At 47.4% G+C, this 16,466-nt stretch overlaps 1 protein-coding gene across 2 annotated transcripts in view; it reads right to left on the reverse strand.

The window, feature by feature from the left end:
• Positions 1-16,159, reverse strand: part of LCP2 (lymphocyte cytosolic protein 2) — a 47,236-nt gene extending 31,077 nt beyond the window's left edge. The window contains exons 1-3 of one of the 2 annotated variants that reach the window (XM_040444599.1): positions 15,884-16,159; positions 11,266-11,328; positions 5,357-5,403 (exon numbers count right to left, since the gene is read on the reverse strand). In XM_040444599.1, the coding sequence (XP_040300533.1) occupies positions 5,357-5,403; positions 11,266-11,328; positions 15,884-15,961 (188 nt within the window). In that variant the 5' untranslated portion in view covers positions 15,962-16,159. Of the gene's footprint in view, positions 1-5,356; positions 5,404-5,817; positions 6,024-11,265; positions 11,329-15,883 lie in introns of those variants that run through there. The other variant, XM_040444590.1, reaches the window with a different exon arrangement.
• Positions 16,160-16,466: the final 307 nt, after the last annotated feature.

Raw genomic sequence — 16,466 nt, forward strand, 5'->3', positions numbered from 1 at the left:
GGGGGAGGAGGAGGAGGTGGGGGAGGAGATGGGCTCCCTTTCAATGGTCCCTTGTGCTTTATCAAGGGTAAGTGGAGGCCACTCTGTGACTCTGCTGGTCACAGAGAAGTAAGAAGGACAGTATAAAAAGAAAGGCAGGCAGAAAGGGCAGAGAGGGAGGAAGCGGAGTAGGACGAAAGTACCAGATCCCATAGAACACAGGAAGAGGAGACGTCCGTCCAGGAACAGTCCCTCTGTGTGTCCTATATTGTGGCAGGTGCTCCTGTGGCGTTCACAGGCTTATAATACAAATGCATTTGTTTGCCTCAGCTCCCCCAGGAAGAACTTGAGAGAGCTTTCTCTCTCTCTTCCAGGCCCTCCCACAATGGAAGCCTTGCTCCCTCGACTCTGATTCCAGAGGGTACACTGGTGCCTCCCAGCAGAACACATTCCCAGGCCCAGAACAGGAGAAGCCTTTTTGCTCAGCTCTGTCCTCTCCTACGGCCTCATCTCCAGCTCTCCACCTATGTCACTGCCTGCCTGTCCTCTGTCCCCGTGTCAGCCCCTCCCCCAGGGCACCCAGCGCACATTCACACTCTCCCTCTGGCTCTTGCTCTGCTTTTCATCCTTCTTTTTAAACTTTTTTTTAATGTTTATTTATTTTTTGAGAGAGAGACAGAGTGTGAGTGGGGGAGGGGCAGAGAGAGAGGGAGACACAGAATCCAAAGCAGGCTCCAGGCTCTGAGCTGTCAGCGCAGAGCCCGACGTGGGGCTTGAACTCATGGACCCCGAGATCATGACCTGAGCTGAAGCTGGTGCTTAACCGACTGAGCCACCCAGGCACCCCTGCTTTTCATCCTTCTTTAAAGGATGTCCCACTTCTAAGGGTCTTCCTCCTTGAACCAAGAGCCAAACCTCTGGAAGGTCTGTCCTCGTAACTTGAAAAGCCAGGTGTGGGTCCTGGGACTCAGGAAGGTGCCTTTTGCCACCATCTCGGGCCTCAGGAGAGAATCACGTGTGGGTGGGAAGCAAAAGTTGGAGGGCCTGGCGTGGTTTCCCCGCTTCTCAGCCTTGGACCCCCCGATAATTTTTTTTTTTTTTTAAATTTTTTTTTTCCAACGTTTATTTTTTTTATTTTTGGGACAGAGAGAGACAGAGCATGAACGGGGGAGGGGCAGAGAGAGAGGGAGACACAGAATCGGAAACAGGCTCCAGGCTCCGAGCCATCAGCCCAGAGCCTGACGCGGGGCTCGAACTCACGGACCGCGAGATCGTGACCTGGCTGAAGTCGGACGCTTAACCGACTGCGCCACCCAGGCGCCCCGAACCCCCCGATAATTTTACATGTAGTATTTTACTTGGGCTTCACAATTATTTTGTGGTAGGCAAATTAAATTATTCCCATTTTTACCACCCAAGAAAGTGAGGCGCTGAGAGAGGCACCTGTCAAGGGCTACGTGAGCAGTTTTACTGTGGGGCTGATCTAGGAAGTCAAGTTTCTGTACTTGCTTTCGGGGAGAAGGAGTGACGTCAGTGGAGAGGAGGCCCTTCTCATGTGGGGAGGACTGGCTACCTGGTCAGGGAGGAGCCAATGAATGTGAGAGGGAAGGAGAAGGGCAGACAGCCTGTCATCCTGGCAATTCTGCTGAGGCTTGGTCACATTCTTTAAGGAGCACAAGAAGGCCTATTTACCGCTGGGTCCCTCCCTCCGGCCTGCCTCCGTCCTCTTTCCCTGTCCGCTGTGTCTTAGGTATGCTGTCTCTGCTATGAGGAGACCGACAGCTTCATCAGGAGGGTGGACGAATAAACAGGTATTACCGCATCACCCCTCTGATGGGATCTCAGCTTTTTCCCAGCCTAATTCCACTATCGGTAATGGGTACAGTGGGAACTCATGATATAAAGAGACTCATCCAACACCTATCTGTTGCATACACCGTGACCCCCCCTCACTCCCTTCTCCTTATCTTTTAGTTTATACTACGGATTTAAATATAAAATTCATAAAATTTTAAAAATAAACTCCAAACAGGCATCATCAGATTTTAACCTGTCTTCTACTGATTTAACCAGATAATGCTCAGCTATGCCATGGGTCTTAAGCCCATCCCTATAAGGGAAGCTTTGTTGTTTTATTTAAAAACTCTCCTCCATTACAGCATCCAGGGTGTCTCTGGGAGAAACTGTCCAAGAGAGTAGCTGATACTGTATTTGCAGACAAAGCCTTCCTCACCATAATCTGCCTTCTTACAAATCCATTTAATAGAGTTTTCTTTTTTCTTTTTTTTTAAGCATGGGAGAAGAAAATCAAGATATTCAGAGGAGCATAATCTTGTTTTGGTCTGCTGTACATAAACACAATTTCTTTCCCATAGCCCTTCAGGGTAATGATTATGGCAAATGAACCTATGTACAAGGGAATGAAACAAATCAGCATTGAATATCTATATGCATCCAGGGCACCACCAGGCAGCTTACATGGGCTGCCTCCTTTATAACCCAGCAGTGCCTGAGAGTTAGTTCGTTTCCCTTCTACAGATGAGACAGGCACAGAGGGTTGATGGGATTTCCCCCAGGTCCTATGGCTGGTGGGAGGCAGAGCCCACTTTGGAATGTGGCTCTCCCTTGCTCCAAAGTCCATGCCTTTCTAGTCTCTAATCCTCCCCCTTTCATAGGATAGAATGATTAGTAAAAACAGAATGGTACTCATTGGGATTTTCCATAAAATAACAGGAATAGCTAACATTTCTTCAAGGCATATTATTATTTCCTCTAACCTTCCCACTAACTCTTTGAGGTAGGCTTTATTATTATCCCCATTTTACAGATGAGGAAGCTGAGGCTCAGGGAACTCAGATAACTTGTCCACAGACTCACAGCTGGTGAATGGAAGAATTGGGTCTCAAGTAGTCAGACCTCAGAGCCTGTACTTTTACTCACTAAGCTCTTCTGTCTGCCTGTTCATACCTAAAATTATAACCTTTAAAAGAGTGAGTCGCACGGTCACATTCCTTTATTTTAGAGACTGGGAAAGTGAGAGTAGACCAGGGACTCTTCCCAGGCACAGAGCTCATTAGAAGTAGAACTGGGATTGGTGCTTCTTATACACGTCTGCCAAGAGGGACAGTCACGCTTAGAATCACCACATCAGGGCAGCAGGGACCTTCCCTAGATGCCTCCCTCACTACTCCCCATTCACCTTCGTGTTCCATGGACAGGTCCATAGCTTGTCTGGGGCACACATGCACACGTTGGAGAGGGATTTTGTTCCAGTTTTCAAATAGCTAAAGAAATACCCCAGCCCTACCACACCCGCAGCGTGTGAGTGTTTACAATCACTAACCGAAAACCACTTCTCACCCCACCTCCTTCTCCAGGCACTCAGGCATAGCTCCAGACATCCACTGAGCTCAGCCTTAAGATAAAAAGGATCTTCCAAGCTGAAAGGGCCTTCCTTATCTCTTTCCTTCCACCACTCTGATTAAATCCCCTCTGGCCTGATCCCTGCGTCTTCAGGGGCCACAGCCCTCGCTGAGGCTCCTATCTTGTTAGCAGGGTCATGTCCATCACCCCCTAGCTGGCTGTCATGCCACAGGCTGGGCCCTCCATCTTTCACACTGGCTAGGCTAGAGAAAGCCAAGACACCAGCTTTACCTTCGCGTTCTCCCTGTTGCACTCGCCTCCACACCCCTCCTAGGCTCCTTAGGATAGCTCACAGGACCCTTCTAAACTGTGACTAGTCACTGCAGCCTCTTTGTTTTGTGTGCCCCATGTGCATGCCCCAGTTGCTCTGGCCCACTTGTAGATTCATTAAACTCCCTGGTGCCTGTGCCTTTGCAATATAGTCCCCATTCCTAGAACGTCCTTCAACCCATTCTTTATCTGACCATTCCTGGTGTATGTCAAGACCCAACTTAGCTTTCCTGCCTTCCCAAAGTCTTCCCCGAATGCCAAGGGGAAAACAACTCCTGCCCTCCTACTCCCAGTGAACGTGCCCATGCATGTGCCCCAGCACTGTTAATCAATCATGGTATGATTGCTTTGTATATCTGACCCTCCCACTAGAATGTGAGTGTCCTGCAGTGGGGATTCTGTCCCTTATGTATCTATAGCCTGAGTAATTAACAAGGGTCTGACGTTAAATCGGCGTCTAGTAGCGGTTCATTAAATGAGTGAAGTATTAGTGTTGCATGGGGACCAGGAGATGCAAACCCAACTGCTCTCAAGGACCAGGTATATATATATATTTTATATATATAATATAAATATTGCACAAAATACATATTGTATAAATATATACAAAATACATAGTGTATAAATATATACTATATATATTGTATAAATATATACTATATATATTATATAAATATATTGCATAAATATATTTTATTACATATGTTTATTATGTATACTAAGAATATATTACATAAAACGGAGATTTCTAGTGCCTTTTGATAAGTTCAAAGATGGGACATCATCAGGTCCATACGGACTGGCACGGAGTGGCTGCAGCTCTCTCGGGAGGGAAAATATTCCGATTTTCCACAATCTCCACCACTCCCTAATTCTTCACCGACAACGCGGCTTAGTGCTGATGACCTCTTTTGACACCATAATTGTGCTATTATGTTTGTGATAGTGGAGAAATATTTCTTCATACCCATATTCTATTCAAAGGTGGTAAAATGAAGGAGAAATTGATAGGACTTTGTATGGCTCAAGACGGCCCATTTTACACATTTATATCACCTGCCTGGCTCGGGTAAGCTTTTGAGTCCGGAAGACCCCTGCTAGAGGGATGAAAACACACGACACAAAGCGTGTGATGCATCTTCTCCCGTCTGCACCCACCCCAGACCTCAGTAACGCGTCACGCTCTCCCTTCCTCAGGATTCTTCTCAGTACAGTGGCCCCGGCAGCCATTCCCAAGCAACAGGTAGCGACAGACAGAATGATGTCCGTTGCCGCTCTTCATCGGGTCCAACTCTCTCATGGCCAAGAGCTGGAGACTGTGGTCCAGAAAACTTAAGCAATCACTGATCTGATGATGATGCCCTCGTGGAACGGATCTCATGACGCCGGTGCCCAAGCCACCCCACAGGGAGAGAGGAAATGAAGACGTGGCTCACAGTCAGGCTTGGCTTTGGCAAGAGCTGCCAACACACCAACTGGGCTGGATCTGTTACTTTCTTTTTTCTTTCAACTTATCACGTATCACTTCTCTCTCCTGTGCCCCGCACTTGCCTCTATAGCCTTCCTGTTCACTTTCCTAGGTCAAACCAACCGTGACAGATTAACTGACTCAGCTATCCCTGGGCTACGACCCATTCCAGCCTCGGTTCCCCAAAACACTCAAGGAATCGGGGGGAGTACTTACGGCACCCGGAGCTTAGGGAACTTCTGGATGTCATTTTCTGTCAGGTTCTGAAACGAAGACACGGGCAGGTTACAACCCACAGGAGGGGCCTTGGGCCAGGTGAGGAGAGGGAGGTGTGAAACAGGGAGTCGTGGGCCTTCAGCTGAGTGAAGGGTACACCTCCCCCACCTACCCAAAGCCCAGCTTCCAGATGTTGTGTAAAAACCTGTGGGCCTGGTGTTGCTGCATCTACGTTTTCAAAGGGAATCCCCAACTCTGGATTTTAGGTGAAATTTCCTGAGTTCGAAATATCGACAAATAACTTTACACACTTGATCTTAGCCAAAAGGCCGAGAAGCGATCGACAAATAACTTTAAATGAAGCAAACAACCACGCACCGTGAGAGCTAAACTGTGAAGCCAAACCACTCGTCTCGTGAGCCGAATTTGGCCACCCTGTGACCTCTTGCCTAGGCTCTTACCCCAGACTTCAGGGTCCCTCTCAGTTTCCATATGCAGGAGCTGTGAGAAGCCAGCCTGGAGAAGGAATCTGTGCCCTGATACCAGCAAAAGCCTCTCTCATCAGGGTTAGTGGTAGGATTCAATAAAGAGGCTTTCCTGAGGGAACAGAGAAGGGAAAGGAGAAAGGAACTCATATTTGTGAAGAACTGACTCTGGGCCTCTGCCTTGCTGGCACCTCGATTAATCTTCACATCAGTCCTGTGATTTAGGAAGTATCAGCATCCCCATTTTATAGGTGAGAAAGCTGAGGCCCTGGGATGTTGAGGGAATTTTAGCTTGTGGGTGATGGAGCTGAGACTGGAACCTTGCCCTGTGATATCTGTGATCGATTTTCTCCCTGCAAATTTCTCTCTTCCCACATCTGATCCCTTTGAGGGACCCGCTGGCCCATGCTGGAGGGGAGGAGGGGGGAAGGGTAAGAGAAGAAGGTGTCCTGGAGGGAGGAGGAGAGGCAGGGTGCCGATACTGGAAACAGAAAAGAGGTGAGCACACTTTCCATGGGATGAATGCTGAGGCCGAGAAGGGCGTCCACTGGCATTCTAACTGAGGCTAGAGAACCGGGTGGTTACGGTAGAGGCTCTGAGTCAGGCTGGATTTGCATCTTGGTTCATCCACTTAACAGCTGTCTGATTTGGGGCACACACTTAGGCTCACTGAGCCTCAGTTTCCTTCTCTGTAAAATAGGAATCATTATACTAATAAGAGCCACCTTTCAGGGGTGGTGAGCACTGAATGAGATGATGCGTGTCAGGTGCTTGGCTCAGTGCTTGACACGCCCTATATGAATAATAAACCTAATGTGAATAATTTGTGTGAAAATAAATAATAATTAGCTGGGGTCTGGCTGGCTCTTGGAGGTTTTTGCTTCTTCTGCTCTGGGCTGGGAGCCTGGCAGGTTGTTTGCCGCCTATGGGTAAGCATTGGGCACGCTCCCCTTTGAGCCCAGTGGCACAGGGCCTGGGGCATCTTAGCAATGTGTTTATTGGGCTCATCTGCTCCAGCTCTCGGACCCAGGCCCCTCAGTAGACCTGGCAGTAGGGTTGGGGCCGGAGTTTGCCCAGAGTCCTGAGACAATCAGGCTTGTTTTTTTTCTTTGCAAGTTTTTATTTAAATTCTAGTTAGTTAACATACAGTGTAATATGTAAATTCAGAAGTAGAATTTAGTGATTCATTCCTTACATATAACACCTGGTGCTCAACAGGACAAGTGCCCTCCTTAATACCCATCACCTAGTTAGCCCATCCCCCACCCGCCTCCCTCCATCAACCCTCAGTTTGTTCTCTATCATTAAGAGCCTCTTATGGTGTGCTTCCCTCTTTCTTTGGTCCTTTCCCTTATGTTCATCTGTTTTGTTTCTTAAATTCCACATATGAGTGAAATCGTATGATATTTGTCTTTCTCTGACTTACTCTGCTTAGCATAATACACTCTAGCTCTCATCCACATAGTTGTAAAGGGCAATATTTCATTCCTTCTCGTGGCTGAGTAATATTCCATTGCATATATATACCACAAATTCTTTATCGATTCCTCACTCAGTGGACATTTGGGCTCTTTCCATAGTTTGGCTATTGTTGATAATGCTACTATAAACATCTTTTTGAGGAAATTCCATACTGCTTTCCAGAGTGGTTGCACCAGAGGCTTTTGGTCAAGCTTCTTAACTTCTCTCTCTTTTTTAATTTTAATATCCCATAGGTGCCTGGGTGGCTCAGTTGGTTAAGCCTCGACTTTGGCTCAGGTCATGATGTCACGGTGTGTGGGTTTGAGCCCCGCATTGGGCTCTGTGCTGACAGCTCAGGGCCCAGAGCCTGCTTCGGATTCTGTGTCTACCTCTCTCTCTGCCCCTCCCTCCCCTGTGCTCTGTCTCTCAAAAATGAATGAATGTTAATTTTTTTTTTAATTTAAATTTTAACATCCCCTGTGCATTGGCTTCTCCTCCCTCTCAGGGATGTGCCAAGACACATGTTCAGAGCGGCACGCAGAATACAGGACTTCCTGGGGGTCACCAGAGAGCTGGGGGCTGACCACTGACTGGCCAACGTGAGGATGTAAGCTGAGGGGATCTGAGGAAGAATGTGAAGGAGAAGGTGGATGTGAGCATGGCTGGAGACACAGAGGAACAGGATATCAGGAAAGAGAAAGGCCTTTAGAACAAGGACAGAAACTGGGCGGAAAGATGAGAGATATTTAAACAGGATTTTCAGAGAGTTCTGCTGCGTGATGTAACCCCTCCTCTACCTCCTTCTAAAGCTTTCAGCAACTCTGGGTTACCTGTATGATCACTTATGGTCTTGCAGGAGTGTGATTATGCGGTGAGTGTGTCCTCACCATGGCCCCTGCCTGGGGAGGCGACGTGTGGACACTCCTGCCCGCCTGCCCAGTATCCCCTCTCTCTTGCTCCCTTACTGACTGGACCTGGATTTTGTTAGGGGCAGTAAATGTGCTGAGTCCAAAATATTTAACATCCTACACTTCTTTGGAGGTGGCAGAAGTCACAGGACTCAGTTGTGGCCCGTGAGATATAACCCGAAGTCTAGGGGGTGGAACTTCCAGAAAAGTTACTAGTTTCCTGAAAGCAAGGGGAGGCGTTCCCCACACACTTCTGTGCCTTCTACTCTTTGCCCTCCCCCACTCCATCCTGCCTGGAGTGTGGATGTCAGGTCTAGAGGTGGCATAGCCAACTTACAACCAGTAGGACAGAAGCCACAAGCTTTTTCCATGACTAGAAGGGGCCTGTGTTCTGGGTGACTTCTTTCAGCAACTCACCGGCCCCGAGAGCCTACTCTAGATTCTTTATCACTTGAGAAAGATAAAGCCCTGTTTGGTTAAGCCACTGTGGTCAGGTTTCTGTTACAGGCAGCCACCGCCTTCCCAACTGACATGGGTTCCTAACAAATTTCATCCTCTTCCTCTACCTTCTGAAAACATGGCACCCCTTTCCCCACCAGACAAGGTCCTACTCTTCTCACTGGGGAACCAAAATGGCAGCAAAACAGATTCAAGGGACCTACTAGCTCCAACAGTGAAGAGAGAGACAGAGAGACAGAGAGACTATGGCCTTCCACTTTTGCCTTCAGTAGCAGAATGGTCCTGGATATTATAAAACCAGGAAAGATATATGAGAAATTAGGACTCCGATCAGAGCTCACACTGTACCCAGAGCACCTGGGGTAGAGGGTGGGTATCAGCAGAAGCTGTCTCTAAATACCCCAGTTATGGGACCAGGAACCAGCTTCTGCTCCTTGCTCTGCTGATTCCTAGTCCCCTTCTTTCCACTTCCTCCTGCTCCCACAATAAACAGAACAGCTGTCTCCAGGGACTGACAGGTCCTGGATATGAAAGCAGAGGAGACAGAACTGCTCAGATACTCTCTCTCAGCCACGGAAACAACCCTGTCCTAGTAGGCCTACAGTTAACACAGGGAGTGTTGCAGGGACTGGAAGGGACTGTCACCCACCATTACCCAGTCCAACGTGCTCATGCTCATGCTCATGCTTGAGAGGAGAGAGGCTCAGAAAAGTCAAGTGCTTGCTCAAGGTGACCCAGAGCATCAGGGCTGTAAGCAGGACCAACCTCAAAGATGTGTTACTCCCTTCCACTCACACTGATAAGTCTCAATCTCAGTTCTCAGTGCTGAAGGCACCAGAAGGAAATACTTACATATAGTACTAGTGTGCAAAAGTGACAACAGAACCCCAGGTATTCCATGGTTCAAAGCTCAGTATGAAGAAATAACATTGTTAAAAACTCATACAGTATTGGGGCGCCTGGGTGGCTCAGTTGTTTAAGCATCTGACCTTGGCTCAGGTCATGATCTCACAGTTTGTGGGTTCAAGCCCCAAGTCAGGCTCTGTGCTGACAGCTCAGAGCCTGGAGCCTGATTCAGATTCTGTGTCTCCCTCTCTCTCTGCCCCTCCCTGGCTCGCACTCTGTCTCTCAAAAATAAATAAACATTAAAAAATTTTTTAAAAACCCTCATGTAATGTTAGAGTAAATTAAATGTGTACTTTAGTCCAATTACTAGGTATGTGACTTAGAAAATTCACATCACACCTCTGTACACATTCACATCACACCTCTGTACATGTTTCCTCAGTTGCAAAGGGGGTGGTTAGAGCCTTCCAAAAGATACTTTTTTGCTGTAAAACCAGCTTCTGGAAAGCAGAAATCACATCTTAGCCACCTCTATATTCTCAGAACGTGGCATGGTCCAGTATGTAAAGGGAACCGAAGAAAATGCTTGTGAAGTAAATGAGTGGGTGAATGCATGCATGATTTAGGTGAAGCAGTGCGTAAATATGTCTTACATGGCACATGAAAGCAAAACTCAGACCAACAGGGCACAGTTTGGTCTCTGCATGAAACTTAAGAGCTGCCTAGAAAGGGCAGATGACCATGCATAGTAGTGAGCTCACCATCACTAAAAGAATTCAAGCAGATGTTAGTGGCAGGGAGGCAATATAGGAAACGGATTGGAGTGCTGAGTGGAAAGCCAGAGCACGTGACCTCTCTGGCCCCTTCTAACCCTGAAGTCTCATGGCCCAGTCCCCTCACTGCTACTGACCACGCCTTGTGAAGAAACACAACTTACCTTGCCCCCCTCACTCCAAATCCAAATTGGGAACATCTACCCATGAGACCTTTGAAGTCTCGTTCCCGCTTCTTTTTGAAGGGTGAGGAAACATGAGATGGGAAGGGCTGGATTGGTACAGTCGGGTCTATCTTGCCTATAGACAAAGGTGCATTTCAAGAGAAATGCTCAGACCACCTTCCGGCAACTCGCTACTTGTCAGAGGTGCATCCCTTTCTATTTAATGGCTTCATTGCTCATGTAGAGCTGCATCTTAGTCTTACCCTTAAAGCTCTTTGCAACACAGTGGAGTAGAGAGAGCCGTATTACATGTGTGTTTAATTGGCAAAAACCCAACTATGTGCATTTGGTAGAGAGAAAGAGGGATGGAATGAAATAATGAGGGTGATTCCACACTTTATTCCACTCAGTAAGTATATACTCCGGAATGAGAGACGGGAGAAAAGAATCTTCCGTTCTCCCATGTGGTCTTTTTTCCCCTTAGACTTGTCTAAGTATGGACGGCATTTGAATAGATTTTCAAGATTGGGGGGAGGGGGGCTATACTTGGATTCCTCCTTCTACTTTGACTATAGAATGTACCTTGGTATCAGTGAAAGACTGGGAGGTATCCTGAATAATAGGATCCCAAGAAGTGATGACAGCAAGGGTCATATAAAACCTCAGAAGAAGGCAAAGGGCTGTGTAGGGGTCCTGAAGACAGGCATTGACTCTGGGCATCCCCAGGAACAGGGTAGACCGGCTGGCCCTGCCATAATTGGTTAAAGTGTGGAACAGCTTTGGTCCCAATGTGTCAAACCGGCCAGCACTTACCAAAAACCGCTGCCCGTCGATGTGGTGCTTTTTCACTGCCTTTTCACAGTCCTTGTAGTTCAGCTGCAAAGAGGAGAGGAGAGTGCTATCAGCAGCAGGCAGGCGTATGCCATTGGTTCCCCTTGTTTGCCTGCCCCTGAAGCTTAGCAATTTGTGGTACTTGTGGCTAGCCAGACCCCCTTCCCACCCTTCCCCCCATGATCGAACAGAGGGGCCCCATCCTTACCTCAACCCTGCTTTCACTTGCCCCTTGGGAGTGTCTGAAATGGAGAAATTGCCTCAGTCTAAGGTTTAGGGGCCAATCCCTACAGAAAAGGAGTGACCTCAAGCCTATACGGGCTGTGGCCACATGTCCCTCAGGCAGGTAGAGAAGAGGTCAGAAAGTGCATAAATAGCATCCATTGTCTTGCCACCCAAAGGCAACCTTGGCAAATGTCGCAATGTGCTTCCTACTATGCTTTGTTCTGTTTTAAAATGTTTATTTATTTATTTAATTTTGAGAGAGAGAGAGAGAGAGAGAGAGAGAGAGAGAGAGAGAATCCCAAGCAGGCTCCACACTAGCAGCGCAGAGCCTGATGCAGGGCTTGAGCTCATGAACCGTGAGATCATGACCTGAGCCTAAATCAAGAGTCAGAAGCTTAACCCACTGAGCTCCCCAGGCACCCCACAATGCTTAATTCTAAGCATATTTCTAAATATAACTGAGGTTATAATTCATACTTAATCTTATTATCCTGTTTTTTTCTCTTAAAATTACCTTAAAGTGATAATATAGGCCCTGCTTCATGTTCTTGCAAACTTCTTTTAAACAATTATTTTATTAAATTGCTACCATATTGCTGATCATTTAGGTTGCTTACCAGACTGCTGTTCCAATAATGGTACTAGAAACTGCTGATAATTATTGAATGTTTGCTATAGGGCAGGCACTCTTCTATGTATTTAAACCAGTCTTAAGTCTTTAACCCTCACATCTTCCAGATGGAGAGTCAAAGGTGAAGACACTTAAGTAACTTGCATGAGATCCATGGGTAGCAGGTGGCAGAGGGGACAATTGGGCTTCAGAACAAGGCTTTAATGTCTCTGTTAGGAATATTCTCCTTTTTGTTAGTAACAGTATAACTTATAGCCAGTGAATACATTTAAGTGTATCTTAAAACACCATCCAGATCAAACTGTAGACGATCGTGGACATCATTTTGCACACCTCTGTTTAAGATAGATTAGGCTGGATTCTCAGAATTATCTTGGTTGCTTTCCCCAAAAGTCACATTAATTAACAATCTTATCAGTTTTCTGTTTCACCTTGTCTTCGACAGCATAAGAATTTGCATTTGAAGTATCTCCAAATGTGACATTTCGGTCTGGAGTATTTAAGGTTAAATGTTTGCCCTGGAGAATCTTCTGTTCTCAACACAAGTGTGAGACTCACAATTTGTGGCAGCCTTCTTTTGGGGGCAAATCATGGTCTTTTTTTTTTTATGGTCAACCAATCTAAAAAGTGAACATAATTTTTGTAGCCTCTTGGCTTGAAAGGGTGGGGTAAATGTTAGAAAGCTCAGAAAAAGCTGATTTAGAGGTCAACGTGGAACACAGGCAGCATCTGAGGCATCCTGAGCATCCTTTCGATTTTCACAAAGAGGGGAAGGAGTAGTTCTTATAGTATTTGACTGCCTTTATTTTATCATTTTTGCTATCGTTATTACCAGACAAGCTCTGATTTTGCAGTCCGCTGACTTTGGCTGTATGTAGACAGACAGCTCTGAAGACTAGGCCTCCCTAGAAGTTTGATTCTGATCTGTTAGTATCTGGGCTTGGGAGCTAGGATCTGTATTGTTAGCAGGCACTCAGAGGATTCTTATGAGCACCTAGCTTCGGTAGGCAGTGGTCTAGAGCAGGTACCTCGTGTTGTAGATGGGACAACTGAGGCCCAGAGAGGGGAAGGGATTGGCCTAAGGTCCCACAGTGGGTTGGGGACTCAGCTGGGATTAGAACTCATGGCTCTGAGCCAGTGTCTCTCCACTGCATTCCCAAGGGGTGCTTTCCTGCCAATTCAAAAAAAATTGGAGGGGTTCAAGAAATCCAAAACATGACCTCTGTCCTCAGGAGCCTATATTCCAGACGAAGGATGAGCTACACATAGCTAAGACAGTAAGACACAAAGGCCTGCCAATCTGCATGGGCCTCCCCAGCTAGGGTCCAGTAAACAGAGCAGGAAAAAAGGGAATATCAAACATGAATTGACCCCTCAATCAAGCACAGTTGAGTGCTTCACACGCTGTATTTCCTTTCATTCTTTCAACAATCCCATGAGGGTAGTTATTGTTAGTATCTCTATTTTACTGATGAGAAAGCTGAGACACAGACAGGTGAAGTTACTAAAGGAAGGTCACCAAGCTAGCAGGTGGTAGAACCAGGATTCAAACCAAACTGTCTGACTCCAGAGCTGGCTGGGAGGTGTCTCCAATGGGGTCCTAGCCCCCCTGCTTCATTAGAAATTGCACTGCTCATCAATCCTTTGAACAGGATATCTGATGACGAAGACCCTTCCCCAAATGACTCCATGGTCAGTTCACTCAATATTTTCTCTCTGGGGGGAACTGAGATGCTCAGGATTTGAAGGGTGTCCGTCTGAGTCCGTGGGGGGCTGGGACTTCCTGGATCACAGATTCCCACCATCAGTTTTTGCTTTTTGTTTTATGTCAGGAGAAGGAACCTGTCCCAGTGCTGCAGACACATCCCAGGTCTGGGGTCTCCAAGAAAGAGCCTCTCTCGTGCCCTAGCTCAGGCAGACGGCCATCTTCCCGAATCACCCCTGACCTGTAATCCATCTCCCTGCCCTAAGGGAAGATTTGCCCATGGATTCTGCTGTTGCCCAACGGGGTTCTATATTTCTCCTCACACTGAAGACGGGGCCTGTCCATGCATCTCGGTCTGCTTCCAGGATCCTCTCACTAATTCTCAATTATTGTCTCCTGTCTTCGACTGAGCTAACATGCGACTTTATAGCATCTTGGCAGATTTTATCTGCTTGCCCCAACGTATTTGTTCTACGTTTAAGAAAGACGTTTAGAAAAATCCTTCAAAAGTCAGTTGTCCCAATAATCTTTGCACCCACAGTGCTGAACACCTAAGTTTACTGTGACCTTTTGGAGAAAAGAACAAAACAGCAAATAACAGGATCTATCCCACCATGCCTGGTATCTTCATATCTTTATTCTTTAGGTTGAGGAAGAACAGTTAGCTACTATATAAGCTCCATGTGTCTGTGGGTCCTGGGAGCTCCATTCTACCCCTCAGGAAAAAGAGAGGTTGGCTTATATGACCTCTAAAGTCTTGACTTTAAAGTCTCATCTTTACGACCATCTGGAGGGTCAACTGAACTCCATCCCAGCCTCCAGGGACAGGGGTATTAGAAGCTCAGACGTCCCTTACAAGACTTCTTATCCCTTGAACAAGGGTAGAGAGTCCCCGAGTCGTGTGGCTTAGGGTCTGCGCCAGCAGATGTCTGACCCGTTAGCCCCCCCGCAGATGACCAAGCACAGGGGTCCAGGGCTGGAAGGCAGGACAGCAACACTCAAGTCCCAGGTCTGCCGCAAGCTTGGCCTTTGACCCTGCTGGCAAAACTCTCCCTCTCAGGGGCCTCAGTTTCCCCAGCTGTCTCAAGCAATCACAACCTGGAGCTCATAGCAGTTTTTCCACCTGCTTCACAAGACCCTCCTAAAGCTCCAAAGGGACTCTGTTCTCCGTAAGGGTGTGAGGAGCCCTCTTTCAGGTCATGAGCAATGACTGTCCAGACGCCCTCTCTGGCATTGCACATCCTTGCCTCATCCATTCCTCCTGCCCTGCTGTGTCTTTCTCCCAGGCTCGGGGCTCCACTCACCCCTTTCTTTTTCTTTTTCTTTTTTCTTTAAAGATTTTTTAAATGTTTTTGTTTTATTTTTGAGAGAGAGAGAGAGACGGACAGAGAGATAGAACACAAGTGGGAGAAGGGCAGAGAGAGAGGGAGACACAGAATCCAAAGCAAGATCCAGGCTTCAAGCCATCAGCACAGAGCCTGATGTGGGGCTGGAACTCACAGACCATGAGATAGTGACCTGAGCTGAAGTCAGAAGCTTAACCAACTGAGCCACCCAGGCGCTCCTCCATTCACCCCTTTCTAGCAAGCAGCCTTGATCTCATTAGTGGTTACAGTCGTTCTGAGTATCGAACATGGATGCTGAAGCCAGGCAGGTGTGACTGGAATCCTACCTGTCACATGCAGTCCCTGGGGCTTTGGGTTATCTAACCTCCCAGAGCCTATTTTGCAGCTGAGAAAAGAGGATAGCAGTACTGGGGAGTGTTAAATGGGACAGTGCCTACAGAGCACAAACATGAGTGCTGGTGCTTAGTAAGTACACTTCCATCTGAGGGCCCCCCTTCCCCCCAGAACTCATTGCCAGGAACACTCAGTGGTGTGTGTGCATCTACATAGCACCTGCTCAACTTGGAAGGCTGCCGCGGGGTTGCAAGTTCTTCTGCTATATTTTGTCCCTCTCATCTTCTAGCTCCTTTTTCAAGCTCTGCCCAGCCCGCCAAGGGCAGCCAGCCTCACCACCAACAAAACGGCAAGACTCACCTTCCTGAAGTAGTCTGCAAGGTTGTCGGGGTCCCAGGCCAGGACGTCTGAGCGAAAGGGCACATTCCTCAATGCCATGGCTGCTCTCCCAGGACAAAAGTCACAAGCTGAGCACGAGTGCTGCACCCATGGACAGAGAATCCCAAATCTAGAGCATGCAGGTGTCCTTGGCTCTTCCAACTTCCAGTTACCGTCTGGAACACCCTTGTTGGAACAGACCTCTTTTCTGCTGTAACCAGATCCCAGAGAGCAACGGCTTCCTCTGCGAACAAATATGGTCTCTTCTCAGAAAACGACTCAGCAAGTTTCCTTTACCACTTCCTCTGCTAGGCTCTAAATAAGTAAACAAGGAAGCCTAGCTCTGGTGGCTGGAGAGGTAGAGAGCGACAAGGTTGGTCCTCTTGCCCTGGTCCTGGCCACTCCAGCCCTGTGGGAGGGATGGTGAAAGGCTCTTAGACTCCTGTGAGTCCAAGCGTGTTTCCATTAAAACTTCTGGCCCTCAGATGTTTATACCGCAGTCCTGCATGGCTGGGTCTTTGCAGATGAAAATCTATTTTGACGGTTGGCCTAAAATGTAGATAAT

The sequence above is a fragment of the Herpailurus yagouaroundi genome, unplaced genomic scaffold (assembly GCF_014898765.1).
Source record: "Herpailurus yagouaroundi ecotype Mexico unplaced genomic scaffold, PumYag 29, whole genome shotgun sequence".
Taxonomy (NCBI): domain Eukaryota; kingdom Metazoa; phylum Chordata; class Mammalia; order Carnivora; family Felidae; genus Herpailurus; species Herpailurus yagouaroundi.